The sequence below is a fragment of the Trichosurus vulpecula genome, chromosome 5 (assembly GCF_011100635.1).
Source record: "Trichosurus vulpecula isolate mTriVul1 chromosome 5, mTriVul1.pri, whole genome shotgun sequence".
Taxonomy (NCBI): domain Eukaryota; kingdom Metazoa; phylum Chordata; class Mammalia; order Diprotodontia; family Phalangeridae; genus Trichosurus; species Trichosurus vulpecula.
The window spans coordinates 174,474,465-174,487,978 of record NC_050577.1 but is presented as its reverse complement, the minus strand read 5'-3'; the positions used below and the strand labels follow the sequence as shown (position 1 = coordinate 174,487,978).

Here is a 13,514-nt window from a genome sequence, read left to right as displayed (position 1 = left end):
TATTCCAATTTGAGTAATTACACATCAACCATGCAAGATTTTTCCTTCAGCTGGCATAATATTCCTACAGGTTGTTCAGCAGTTAAATATTTTCATTGAGAGAAGAAGGTGCATTTTTAGGTTAGAATTTCAGATCGTTTCCTGGGAGATAAGAAGGATACATCATTATTTGCCCACAGAAAATTACTATTCGCTTTTGTGCCTTGGGCAAAACAAATACAAAGGGACAATGTAATTTGCCTACTGTCAAACAGCAAGTGAGTGACGGAATTGGAGAGAGAGCCCAGTTTTCCACTTTAGGGCCCCACACACTAGCTATGCCATGCCACCCCTCTGATGCAAAAATATTTCTGAACTTCCTGCTGAGGATCTTTACAAGAGGAATTGATGGAACCCAGCAGCACAATAACAACACAGCAAAGCATTTTGGAGAATGAAATTTTCATTAAGAATGAAAATTACCATGTGTTAGGTTCCAAAGCCTTGCGAATATTGGAAAAGAAAGGAAGCCTGCACTAATTTATCATTCTAGATTTCTCAACATCCCCATACCCAGACTAGAAGTACACTACTACACTAAGTTCTTTAGGGAGTCCTATAATATTCAGGGGTCCTCCCTTTCCATTTTAGCTTTCCTATTTAATTCTTCTCTCTCTCTCCCCCTCTCTCTCTCTTTCTCTCTCCTCTCTCCATCCTTATATCCTAGTAATTATATGTAATGTTATTCATCCTTTAAAGATTAAGACATCCATTGAGCAAAAGCAACATTAAAATATCCATCATGATGCCCCCATGGGATTTTTCTTCAGTATCTACTATGGAATGCTAGGAAAAGAAACAAATACCTACATATTTTCCCCAAATATAACTGTTGATGATACCCAGGGTGGCATGATGTATTTTAATAGCCATAAGTATGTAACATTTTATATTTATATTCACATTCTGCTTTATGCTTTTCAAAGAGCTTTCACATCTTTCATCTCACTTATTATTGAAGGTCTTATAATTGCAGAAAATTCTTTTCACTGTGCTGGCAGCCAGTAGTACCCTGTGAAGGCTTCCTTTTCACAGAAAAAAAAAAACTAAGATATCCAGGGAGATGGTAAAATATCATGCTTAACAAAAGATTAGAATAGTCAATGTTCCAGGGTTTGTAGAAAGACTGGCACACTAGTTCATTGTTGACTAGCCCAACCATTCTGGAAAACAATTATGCAATGAAAGTGATTAAAATGTCCATACCCTTTGACCCAGAATTTCTACTGCTAGGCATATCACCCCCAATGAGGTATGTGGAAAAAGAATTGCCTCATATATATGAAAATATTTATAACAGAACTTTTTGTAGGAGCGAAGAACTGAAAACAAAGTGGATATTCATTTGCCAGGGAATGGTTAAACAAATTGTGGTAGTTGAATGTAACTGGATGCAATTGGTGATATAAAGGATAGAGCATTAGACCTATAGTCAGGAATTCCTGAATTCAAATCTGGCTTCAGATACTTACTAGTGGTATGACCCTGGGCAAATCACTTAACCTCTATTTGCCTCAGTTTTTTCAACTGTAAAATGGAGTGAATAATAGCACCTACCTTGCATACTTATTGTGAGGATCAAATAAGATAATATTTGTAAAAAGTGCTTAGGACAGTGCCTGACACATAGTAGGTCACAATATAAATGCTAATTCCTTCTCTCTCTCCCTCCAGGGAGGGAGGGAATTACATGAGGTATCAGTGTAAGATGTGACGAATATGAAGAATACAGAGAAGGAAGGAATGACTTATATGAACCAATGCAAAGTAAAATAGGCAGAACCAGGAAATGATATGTACAATGATTACAATGTAAATGGAAAAAATAACACCAAGCAATAGAAACAGTATGCTTTGAAATCTTAATATCCAAGCTCAGCCCCAAAGATATGAGAAAATGCCTCCAGCTTCTTTGCAGAGGTTAAGGACCATGTATGCTGAACACTGCATACACTATAAAACTTCTTTGGTGTGCTGATTAGTTTGGCTGAAGGTTTGTTGTTGTTGTTGGGGTGGTGGTGGTTCCTCTTTTTAAATTTGTTATTATAAGTGATGGCTTTCTGGGAGAGGAAGAGAGGGAGATACATTGGGAAATGTAGGTGTTGTAAAATAAAAGATACCAATAAAAAGTATTTTAAGAACAACTCAAAAGTCATCTGTTAGCTATTAAGTCTATATTGCATCCTTTAAATATTGCTCCTAAGAAGCATTGGGACCAAAGGCTCATGATTCTAAGTTATGCACTGCTAACGCTCGAAAGGGCTTTAGAAATCATGTCTTCTAGACTCCTCACTTGAAAGACTTAAGAGACTTGCTCAAAATTACACAACCAGTTAATGGCAGAATCAGAACTCAAATCTAGGTCTCCAACTTGTCTCTTGACACCAGTTTCAAGGCTTTTGTTGCTATATCTGGTGTAGTTTAACATAGCCAAAGCTATTCGCAATACTGAGAATGGGTATTGTGTTTTCAGATGGGAAAATAAAGGCTACCCCCTCCCAGTTTGTAGATTGAAGACAGTTTGTAGTTTGGAGGTTGAAGACATTTCCCAGAACCCTGCAAGGGAGCAATCAGACAAGCCTGCCCTCCGAGAATCAAATAAGAAGCCATATCCCAAATATTCCAGAATATAATGAGGAACTTCTCTTGCTCCAAAATCAGAATTTTGGGTTAAAAAGCTGCCACAACCCTGGCAGGTGAGTGGGACCAAGAAGTCTACTGAACTTGGAGTTCCCTACTGGAATGGAAAGTGGGGAGGAGGAGCAGAGAAGGATCCTCGCTTGAAGGGGACACTGGAAAACCTTAAGAGCGATCCAGCTACAATACACCTGATCATCAGAGACAACAAACTGACAAGGGGAGACCCCTGGGGATAGTCAAAGGAGAAGCTGGGAGACCTGGCATTCGACTTTCTGAGGTGAATGGTATGGATGGTGATGAAGAGAAAGTTAGGCAAGTCAAACAGAGACTGAGGAATAGTGTCCTGCTTGTGAGAAGGCTAACCAGCTCTGCTCCCCACTCCACCGTACCCCACCCCCGCCCCCCGCCACAGTCATCAGACTTACTTGATCGTCCCACCTTAACTCCTCTTCCAGCTCTTCGGCCAGCGCCAGGGGGTCCTGCTGCCCTACACAGAGTGGGAGCCCCAAGCAGAGCCCCAAGAGCAGAAGCATGTCGGAAGGCAGGGAGACAGATAGAAATCCTGGAGTGGGGAGCAGCAGCAAGAGGGCAGATCCGTGGGGACTGCCCGAGGCTGGGAGATTGGAGAAAGTAGCAGCAGCAGCAACAGCAGCGGCTGCAGCTGCAGCTCCTGGCTCTGGCTCCTCCCTGTCCTTCTGCCGCTGCCTCCCAGCTGGAGAAGAGGCGGCCGGAGAGCCAACGGGGTGGGAGAAGCTCCGCGACAACCCCCCCCCCCACCCCCACTAGCCCCAGCTCCGGCCCCCGCCCTCCCCTTCCCCCTCCGCCCGGCCAGACCCAGCCCCTTTCATGAGTCAGAGACGACCTCGAGCCAGGACAGGGACAACCCGGGAGGGATACTCACTGGTACCGAAAACGGTTTGAGTTTGGGACCGCAATACCCGCGCACCTCCCCCCCCCCCACTCGATAACCCAATAAGGAAGTTCACTATATCCCAACACCGTGTGATGCAGTGCAAAGAGGGCTTAGGAATCAAAGACCTGGGTCCGATTTCCGGCTGGGACGCTTAGTATCTGTGTGGCTTTGGGCAAGTCTTTAGCTTCCTTATCTACAAAGTCAGAGCGTTACACTAGGTGACTTCTAAGGTGTCTGGCTATCCCTCTCTGCACCCGCACAGTTCAAAAGACCCTAAATAATGTAGGGCCACCCGTGTCCTCTTACCTGCAGATCCACCTTGTCTTTGCCCACAAAGGGCATTTGTGGCTTCCCCTTTCCTCCTCACTTTCGTCCGAAGTCACCTTTTTCCCTTTGTTTCGTTTCTTGGGAACAACCCAGTTCCCACCTCAACAAGACATCACCTTCACCTCTTCCAGTCCATCTAGCCCCCTTCACGTTCTTTTAAAAAAACAACCAGTATTTACAGAGCGCCTAACATATGCTTGCAGGTACTGTGGTAGGCGCTGGAGATACAAGAACGAAACCATTCCTACTCCCTAGGAACTTACTTTCTAATGGGGAAAACAAGTACATAATAAGTATATGCTGTGTAAATATAATAATAAGTATATACTGTGTATCTACTTATAACTATATACTATGTGAATATCAAGGGAATGAATACAATTATGTGCAAGAGCCAAGGTAGTTTAGGAGAAAGGATACTAGCACCTGAGGGAGGGGAGGGTGGCAGCGATCAAGAAAGGCTTCACGCAGAAGAAATGTTTGAGTTGCTTTTTAAAAGAGAAGGACTCTAAGGCAGAGGAAAAGGAAAGAGAGCATTCCAGGCTAGTGGATGGTCAGTGCAAACAAAGGAACAGAGACAGAGATGGAGTATTATGTGTGAGGAACAGAAAGTTTGACTGTAGGACAGAGTATGGGAGGGAAAGTAATGTCCAGTAAAGCTGGAAAGATAGGTTGGGGACTCATCATGAAAGCCTTAAAAAGCTAAACAAAGTTTACATTTTGTCTTGGAAGCGACAGGAAGCCACAAGAGTTGGTTGAGTCTGTATTTGCCTGAGAAGTGTACTGCAGAAGTTTTCTGCTATCAAGTTTGTAGGGTATTTCTTTCCATATATCTGCCAAGTACTTCCTTCCATCCTTAATCAGACTCTATTTTCTTCCTTCCTTCCTCCCTTCCTTCCTTTCTTCCTTTCTTTCTTCCTTCCTTCCTTCCTCCCTTCCTTCCTTCTTTCCTTCCTTCCTTCCTTTCTTCCTTTCTTCCTTCCTTCCTTCCTTCTTTCCTTCCTTTCTTCTTTCTTTCCTTCCTTCCTTCCTTCCTTCTTTCTTTCCTTCCTTTCTTTCCTTCAGATCTCTACCACCACTGCTAGAAGTTAAATGACTTTTCCATCAAAAATCACTTAACTTCTAAGTTCTCCAAGACAACTTTCTAAGATTACAAATTACAGAAGAGTTGCTAAATGGAAGCTCTACCAATTCCTCACCTGGAATTCCTTACACCAGTGAAAGTCCACGTCTGGAGCCAAAAAGAAACAGAAAAAGAAAGGGAAGAGAGCTCACACTTACATAGTATTTTCACCTTCCCCGCAATAACCCTGTAAAGTACATAAGACAAGTATTATAATCCCCATTTTACAGATAAGGTAAACTGAGACTCAGAGAAACAGAATGACTTGCCCATAAGTGTTGAAGTTGATATTCAAATCAGCTATTCTGATGACAGACTAAATGCTCTTTTCACTACACCCTGCTGCCTCTTCATCTGCTGGTAAACAACTTGACCACCTTATTTTCACCCCTTCTGCCTACTCCTCCCCCCTCCACTATTCCTGAACCCAATACAACATACTTTCCCCTCTCTCCCACCCAAGATGGGCAAATGCCATTTTCCCCTGGAATCTGATCTTTTCCTTTCCCTTCAGCATCCGACACTGAATCCTAGAATGTAGAGTATTAGAAGAACCAACCCCTAATTCACTAGACATTGCCAAAATCCTTCCCTCACTGTCCTTAATAAAAACCACCAGTTCTCCAAACAATGGGAGATTTAGGAGTGTGGATAGCCCAGACAAGATATTTGGAATTCAGGGTGTGATTAATAATAATGGCCAATGGTGTTACAATAAGAATATTTGCAAACTGCCAGTGATATCTCCGCCCAATTAGGGAAAACTCTGCCCTTTCAAGATTGCGTACCAAATATGTATTTTTATTTATAAGTCGTAATTATTTACTGTTAAAAACCATGAAATAGGATACAACAACTGCAGCAACTACAAGATGTCAATGGTGGCAGATTATTAGTTAAGGACTCATCTTAGTGTCTTGAATATATTCTTATTGCAGATATCGTAAGCTAACAAATTAAATGAATGCATGACTGCAGGGAAAATGGCATACTACTTTGGGTGCTTTATGGAACATAAACAAGTGACACACCTTGTCCTCAAGGATTTTGTAATCTAATAAAGTTAGATTAGCATAGTCATATATAGACATAGATCTGGGAGAAACCTGCTCCACAACCCTCTTCCCCCACCCACCCAGCCCCTTCTTAACATTTGCAACTGTGAAGTTAAACAGGTAAAATACAGACAACTGCGGTATCTATTGCTTCAACCTCCCTTCACTAAGGTTAGGATTGTATCTAGGGCTCTCCTTCTGTCTCCATGCCCTTCTCTCTTAAAGAAGGAAGAGGTCGTATTTCACCCTCTGTTGCTGGCCCTATTCCAGTCTACATAACCCTATGAAGATCATCTCACCAATAGTTCCTGATGTCATCCAGTTTTAGGAGGAACTCATCTTTTTCATCATTTAACAAACAGCAATATTGTTTAAGTACCTACAATGTGCAAGGCACTGGTCTAATTAATGAAGATACAAAGATGAAAAAAATTATATATGCCCTCAAGGAACCTATTATCTATTAGGGGGGCCCAACATGAAGACAGATCAGTATAATGTGAAAGCAATCCAGATAAATAGCTCTAGGAAAATTTGAGAGAGAAGAAATCACTTTTAGCTGAAGAGTGTGGTGAGTGATAAAGGAAGAATTGATGAAGTGGCCCCTGTGCTGAGCACTGAAGGAAGAGAGGAATTTTAGCAGGGAAAGACACAGAGAGAGTATATTCCAGGATGGCAATACTGAAAACTACTAGCTGCTCAGACACTAGCTGTGTGACCCTGGGCAACTCACCTAACCCTGTTTGCCTCAGTTTCCTTGTCTGTAAAATGAGCTAGAGAAGGAAATGGCAGACCATTATAGTATCTTCGCCAAGAAAACCCCAAAAGGGGACACAAAGCATCTGATACAACTGAAAATGACTTTAAAAACTCGCTGTTTAGCAAACAGCCTAAGATGCCTTGATTTCTTGGCATGGTGTGCTGGTACACTCTGTTTCTTTTGTTTGAAATCTAGTAGTCTGCAAGCATTCGCATTTTCCCATTCTCAGGGAAAATACCACCACTATAAACAATGAATATGAAGGATCAGATTCTATGATGACATTGACTAGCCATTCTTTCATATGGTTTTTTAGCTATCACATCAGAAATAAGGGAAATCTCCCCAGACAAAACTCAAAATAGTTAGGAGGTAGACTTTTTGTGTTGCTTCTCAGGCACATCCCACATCACATTTGCAAGGAAAAAAATGCCTATTCTCTTGCTGAGCCTCTCCTTCAACCAATCTTGTCATTCTTCATGCACTGGAGATTCGCTGAACTCAAACTTCTCTAGATCCACTCCTGAGATGGAAGAGCCAGTGTTCCTGTTACATTCATGGCTACCATTTGCTTCTATCTTCCTTAAGTGTCTGTAGAAGATGCATGGATGATTAAGGTGGTCAGATACCAAATCCCAGTGTGCAACGTACTGCATGTTGCTATATCTTGAATAGAGTTGGTTCTCTGTGCTTTCCATTTGACTTCTAGTTGAGACCTCCTATTAGAATGTAAGCTCCTTGAAATGAGAGCAGAGACTGTCTTGTTTTCTATTTGTGTCCCCAATGCTTAGTGCAGTGATCTGCATGCACATAGAAAGCATTTAATAGATGCTTTAGCATTCATTCATATATGCTGATACTACGGGGATATTTGCCAGGACTGGACAGAGCAGAGCCATGGAATCTACTTTCTGGTTGATATCAATGACTCCTTTAGAAAGCTTCATGTTCACTTAACAGTCATGGTCTTTGCCTTCCTACTGTGGCCCACACTTGAGAACATATTTTATGGCCAGTTGAAATCAGATATTTCTTTGTGAGGTAGGTCACTATTTGCAGGTTCCATCCAGCTCTCAACCAGTTTGCCTTTTTCCAGCAATTCCAAAGCTTGGGAAGCTAGGCAGTGCCTAGAGTGCTAGGCCTGAGGTCAGAAAGACCCTTCTTCCTGAGTTCAAAGCTGGCCTCAGACACTTACTAGCTGTGAAACCTTGGGCAAGTCACTTAACCCTGTTTGCCTGAGTTTCCTCATCTGTAAAATGATCTGTAGAAGGGAATGGCAAACCACTCTATTACTTTGCCAAGAAAGCCTCAAATGGGTATAGAAAGAGTCAGACACAACTGAAAAAAAATGACTCAACAAAAGCTATTACAAAAATGATTCAATCATTTCTTTTTATCACTAATGTCAGTGTATCTCTCTGGCCGTCAACCCAGAGCCAGGCTCACTACATCTTCCCCTGAAGATCTGGAGCATCCCCTATCTAATGCCATTGACTCAAGTCCCCATTGGTTGTGACCTTCTCCCTACCCCCCCGCCACACACATATTGTTAGGTGCCCGTGACTGACTAGCCCCTTGGTTTCATTTAACCTCTTACCATCAATTAGCTTTTACAAAGGGATATTCATTTCAAAGCTTTAACAAGAACAAAAGTAAAAACAGTCCCTCCCCTGAACACCTCTCCCCTTTCCCACTTCAGTCTCCGGGAAGAGTAGGCTCAAACTTAGCTTAGTTCCTCCACGGCATTGGTGCTACCAAGTTCACATCCAAAGGCAGCACTGCAACCAGATAAGTCCTTGCCTCAGCTAGCACTGGACTAGGTCCTGAAGGTCATTCTCTAATGTTACTGCTTGGTCCTCAGGGCCAACAATAATAGCAATATTGTTCAATAAAGAACTGTGAATAATTTAGCTATTTCACCAATAGAATGATCCAAGACAATCTCAAAGGACTAATGATGAAGCATACTATCTGTCTCCAGAGAAAGAACGAATATTGTTTGAATACAGACTGAAGCATGCTATTTTTCACTTTCTTTCTTTCATTTGGGTCTTCTTGTACAGAACGACAAATATGGAAATCTTTTACATGATTGCACCAGTATAACCCATATCTACTTGCTTACCGTGTCAGGGAGAGGGGAGAAGAAGGAAGGAGGGAAGGATAGAATTTGGAACTCAAAACTTTTTAAGAATGTTTGAAAATTGTTTTAACATGTGATTGGAAGAAGAAGTAAAATATACATTGAAAAATGTATAAGTCCCAATTACACTAGCTAGGAGTACTGTCACTTCCTGTAGTATGGCAAACATCTGCCTACTCATACAATGGAACTTTGAACATTTCCTTAGGAAATGGGAAATTGAAAAGATGCCTATTAAGGATTACTTTGTATTTTCCAAAATCTTTTATAATACTTTTTGATATTTTTATAACATCTTTGTTTTTATACTCAAGAACTAGTCCTAATATTAAAAGTCTTCTGCAAATTTCTAAAAATTTAGCCCCCATTTTGTTCAAATTTTAGTTCAAAATTGTACTCAGCAAAGTAATAGTGCAGATTTAAACAAATAATACACAGATGGTATATCATGTAATGAGAGAGAACATAGTATACTGATTAGATCATTGGCCTTGAGGAATACCACTGTGCAAGACCCATCTTAGACACATACAAGCTGTGGTACCTTGGACAAGTAACTTAACCACTCAGCTCTTCTCCTATACCTGTAAAAACTAGAATTAAAAAATATAAAGACAATTAGCATAGAATAAAACCTTCAATACCAATGAATCAACAAGACAGCTGTGTATGCAGTCAATAACGCATAACTCCAAGAAGTACAGATAAATACAGTCAATACTGCTATAAGCAACAATACAGTAGAAATCAAAAGGACTATCTGGACTGGTCACCTGAGAGAATTCCAATGGGAAACAAAAACATTAAATTCTGGACTAGAAAGAAAATAATTCCAGTGAAGAAAAGAGGTGGGGGGAGAGAATCAAAAGAAGTTTTTAAATTTCAAAAAAAATTTTAAAAAATTAATTGAATGGAAAAAATATTCAACTGGGAGTCTATATCCTTAAGCAGAAGTTCACTGAATTTCTTTATATCACTAATGCCTAACACAATGCCAGGCACATAACAAATATTTAATGTTGATTGATGGGACTCCATAGTTACAATCATCAAAGAGAAAGATATCCCAATTCAGAACAAAGGACAAGTTTCAAATTCTCTTCAAAATACTGCTCTTAATCTGGGCACATAGGAGTACTGACATAGCTTCAAATAATGTAAGAGAGTTTGAAATGTGATTTCAGACCAAAGTCATCTGCTGCCAATTCCAAATATTAGTCCCCCTCTCTTTTCACTTAAAAAAAAACTCTGGGGTGCTAAGAAAAGGGTATCAATTTTCAGTACAATATTTTTTCCCATCTACAGATGTTCCAGATATTTTCCTGGCAAATATGTGGAGATCTCTGATGACCTAAAATTGAAAACTGCAGGTGTAACCTTGGAAGGGCTTTGCCCAAATCTAAGCATCATGTTTGTGTTTGATGAAGACAGATATATAATCAAGATTTCATAACAAATGCTGTCAGCAGTTTCTTCGTCCAGTTCTGATGAAATTGCTTTCCTAGACTGCAGAACAATGGCCTATCCACGATTTTCTGTTTATCACATACACATGTATGTATGTGTATATGTATGTGTGTATGTATGTGCGATAATTTAGCTATGTGGTATGTACATATCTATTACACGTGTAGGAATATATTGTAGAACAGAGCTGTGGTATATTTTAGGTGTATATATTAAGTATATGCATAGCTAACTATTGTATAGACATCTAGACATATCAATCAACAGCATTTATTAAACACCTGTGATATGCCAGGTACCGTGCTAGAAGCTAGGGACACAAGTACAAAGAACAAAAGTCTATACTGACAAAGAGCTTATATTACATACACATAAAATATTTCTTGTTGTTGTTCAGTCATTTCAGTTGTGTCTGACTCTTTGTAACCCCATTTGGGGTTTTCTTGGCAGAGATACTAGAGTGGTTTGCCTTTTCCTTCTCTAATTCATTTTACAGATGAGGAAACTGAAGCAAACAGGGTGAAGTGACTTGCCCAGGATCACACAGCTAGTAAATATCTGAGGCCAGATTTGAACTCTGATCATCCTGACTCCAGGCCTGGCACTCTATCCACTGTGCCACTTAGCATCCCCATATAAAACATACATATACTGAAAAATAATTTTCTATTTACCTAAGACATATACATGAATGAGTAGAGAGATCCAGGTGTTTTTGGTTAATGTTTATTTACTTCCTTTCTCATTCTTTCTTCAACCCAGTCCACTTGTTGGTATCTTGTTTTCCTTTTGACTAGCCAACAGTACAACCTTCTGCCTTGGATAACCTTGCCCCCCCCACCCCCCCACCCACCCCCCCCCCCCCGTTCCATATCTGTCTGTCAAAATCTTACCAGTCTTTGAAGGAGGCCCTGTCCAAATATCACCTCCTCTAGAATTATCTCAGTCAGCAATCATTCTTCCCTGAAGTCCTATAGATTGTGATTTATGGTATACATTATCATGTATTCTCTCAGGTTGCAATTATTCATACAGATATCATCTCCCCATTCCCACCTTCTTGTTTTGGCCAAGACTTGTGATTTCATCAGTGTGGAAATCCTTTCTCTAGGTGGAGATCAGCAACTCGAACTCTAATTTGTTGCCTGGGGCACCAAATTGCCTGAATTCACACAACTTGTGTCAGAGTCAGAGTCTGAATTTAAAGCCAAGTCTTTGTGACTCCAAGATTAGCCCTCCACTCTTTCACCCAGGCTCCTCTTGCCCCTGCCAAGTTACAATTTCCTTCAGAAAAGAAATCATTTCTTGCTTGTCTCTAAATCCTCCATAATGCCTAGTACAGTGCCTATCATTGAGTAGATGTTCAGTTAATATTTTTAAATAATAGTATAAAAAAGGTTCATGGACACTGGCATAATTGGCATGTGTTACCTAATAGTTTTGAGACCTAACATAGTACATTGGAAAGAAAGCGTGAACGGTGGTATAGGTTCCCATATTTCCTGGTTGTGTGAGCTTGAGGAAATCACTTAAACTTTTTCCCCATCGATGAAATGAAGACAATAAGTCCTCTTTACCACATAGTTTGTGCTTAATAAATAAGGAGATCAAGTCACTAAGACCAGACAAACTATATCTCAAGATACTTGGAGAATTGGTGGGTGCGATTGCTGAAAAAGTGATCTCTCAAAGATGGCGGTGAATAGAAGAGGTCTGGAGTTTCTGTATAGCCTGCAAAGTCTATGCCAGTGAGCTTCAATTCTTAGACAAAGTCTAGAATGTAATCTAGAAAATAATTGAAGGGATAGTTGATGAATATCTTAAAAAGGAGACAAACAGAACAGTTTCATCAAGAACAGGTCATGCCAGACTGCAAGGTCTTAAGGAGATCTTTGCAAAAGAATTATCCTGATGATTCGATATACAGCAACATACCTTAGTTACGGGCACATCTTAACTTATAAATGGAGGTTTGTGGCTTAACATTAGGCACCTTAGGGCATAGGGTTGGGAATAGACAATAGAGAATAAGTATATATTCAGATTATATTCCCTAGTGGGATGAGGATATAACCAGAATCCAGAGGGGTCATGATATATAAGGTCTGGGCCTTGAGTGCAGTTATCATCGTGCTATAGAAGATGTGAGAGGAGGTAGAATAGGGGGTTGATGATCCAGTAAGAGCCACCCTCTGGAAAGACCACTAAGGTTATAATTTATAAAGATAGTGCTTTAAGGTTTGCAAAGACATGTATATATACATACACATATGTGTATGCATATGTGAGTATATATACATATATGTATATATTTATATATGTATGTATGTATGTATATACGTACATGTATATATACATATGTATGTTGGGTGGATGTGTATGGAGGGCATGGATAGGTGGGTGTATAAAATGTGTGTATTTGTGAGTTGGTAGATGTGGGTGTGTATAATACCAGTCTCTTTTCATTTATACCCATTTGGGGGTAATTGGGCCTGATTCGGTTTCACACAAGAGGACTACAATACTTTCCAAAGTAAAGGAAGTTCAGGTGTTTCATAGGACATGACTAGGTGTCGCGTCTAGGATAAAATATAAAATCCTCTATTTGAAGTTCAAAGCCCTTCATTATTTGTTTCCCACCACATTTCCAGTCTTATTATATGTTATGTCCTACTAATTCTACAGCCCAATGACACTGGCATCCTTGCTGTTTCTTGAGTAAGACACTCCATCTCCAACTCCAGAGATTTTCGCTGGCTGTCCTCCATCCCTAGAATGTTCTTCCTCCTCATCTCTGCCTCCTGACTTCCCTAGGTTCCTCCAAGTCTCAGCTAAAATCATACCTTAAACAGGAAGTCTTTCCTAATCCTCCTTAATTTTAATGCTTTCTCTCTGTTGGTTATTTCCAATTTATCCTGAATAGAGTTTGTTTATATGTTGTTGTTTGCATGTTGTCTCTCCCAGGAGACTGAGATCCTTGAGATCAAGAATTAACTTTTGCCTTTCTTTGTTTCTCCGGCACTCACCCCCATGCCTGGCACATAGTA

The 13,514-nt window shown here is 40.3% G+C and overlaps 1 protein-coding gene across 3 annotated transcripts in view; it reads right to left on the bottom strand.

Annotated features, from left to right (window-relative positions):
- Positions 1-3,265, bottom strand: part of ITIH5 (inter-alpha-trypsin inhibitor heavy chain 5) — a 90,999-nt gene extending 87,734 nt beyond the window's left edge. For all 3 annotated transcript variants that reach the window (XM_036761274.1, XM_036761273.1, XM_036761275.1), the window contains exon 1: positions 3,105-3,265. In XM_036761274.1, coding sequence (XP_036617169.1) covers positions 3,105-3,212 — 108 coding nt within the window. In that variant the 5' untranslated portion in view covers positions 3,213-3,265. The remainder of the gene's footprint in view (positions 1-3,104) is intronic.
- Positions 3,266-13,514: the final 10,249 nt, after the last annotated feature.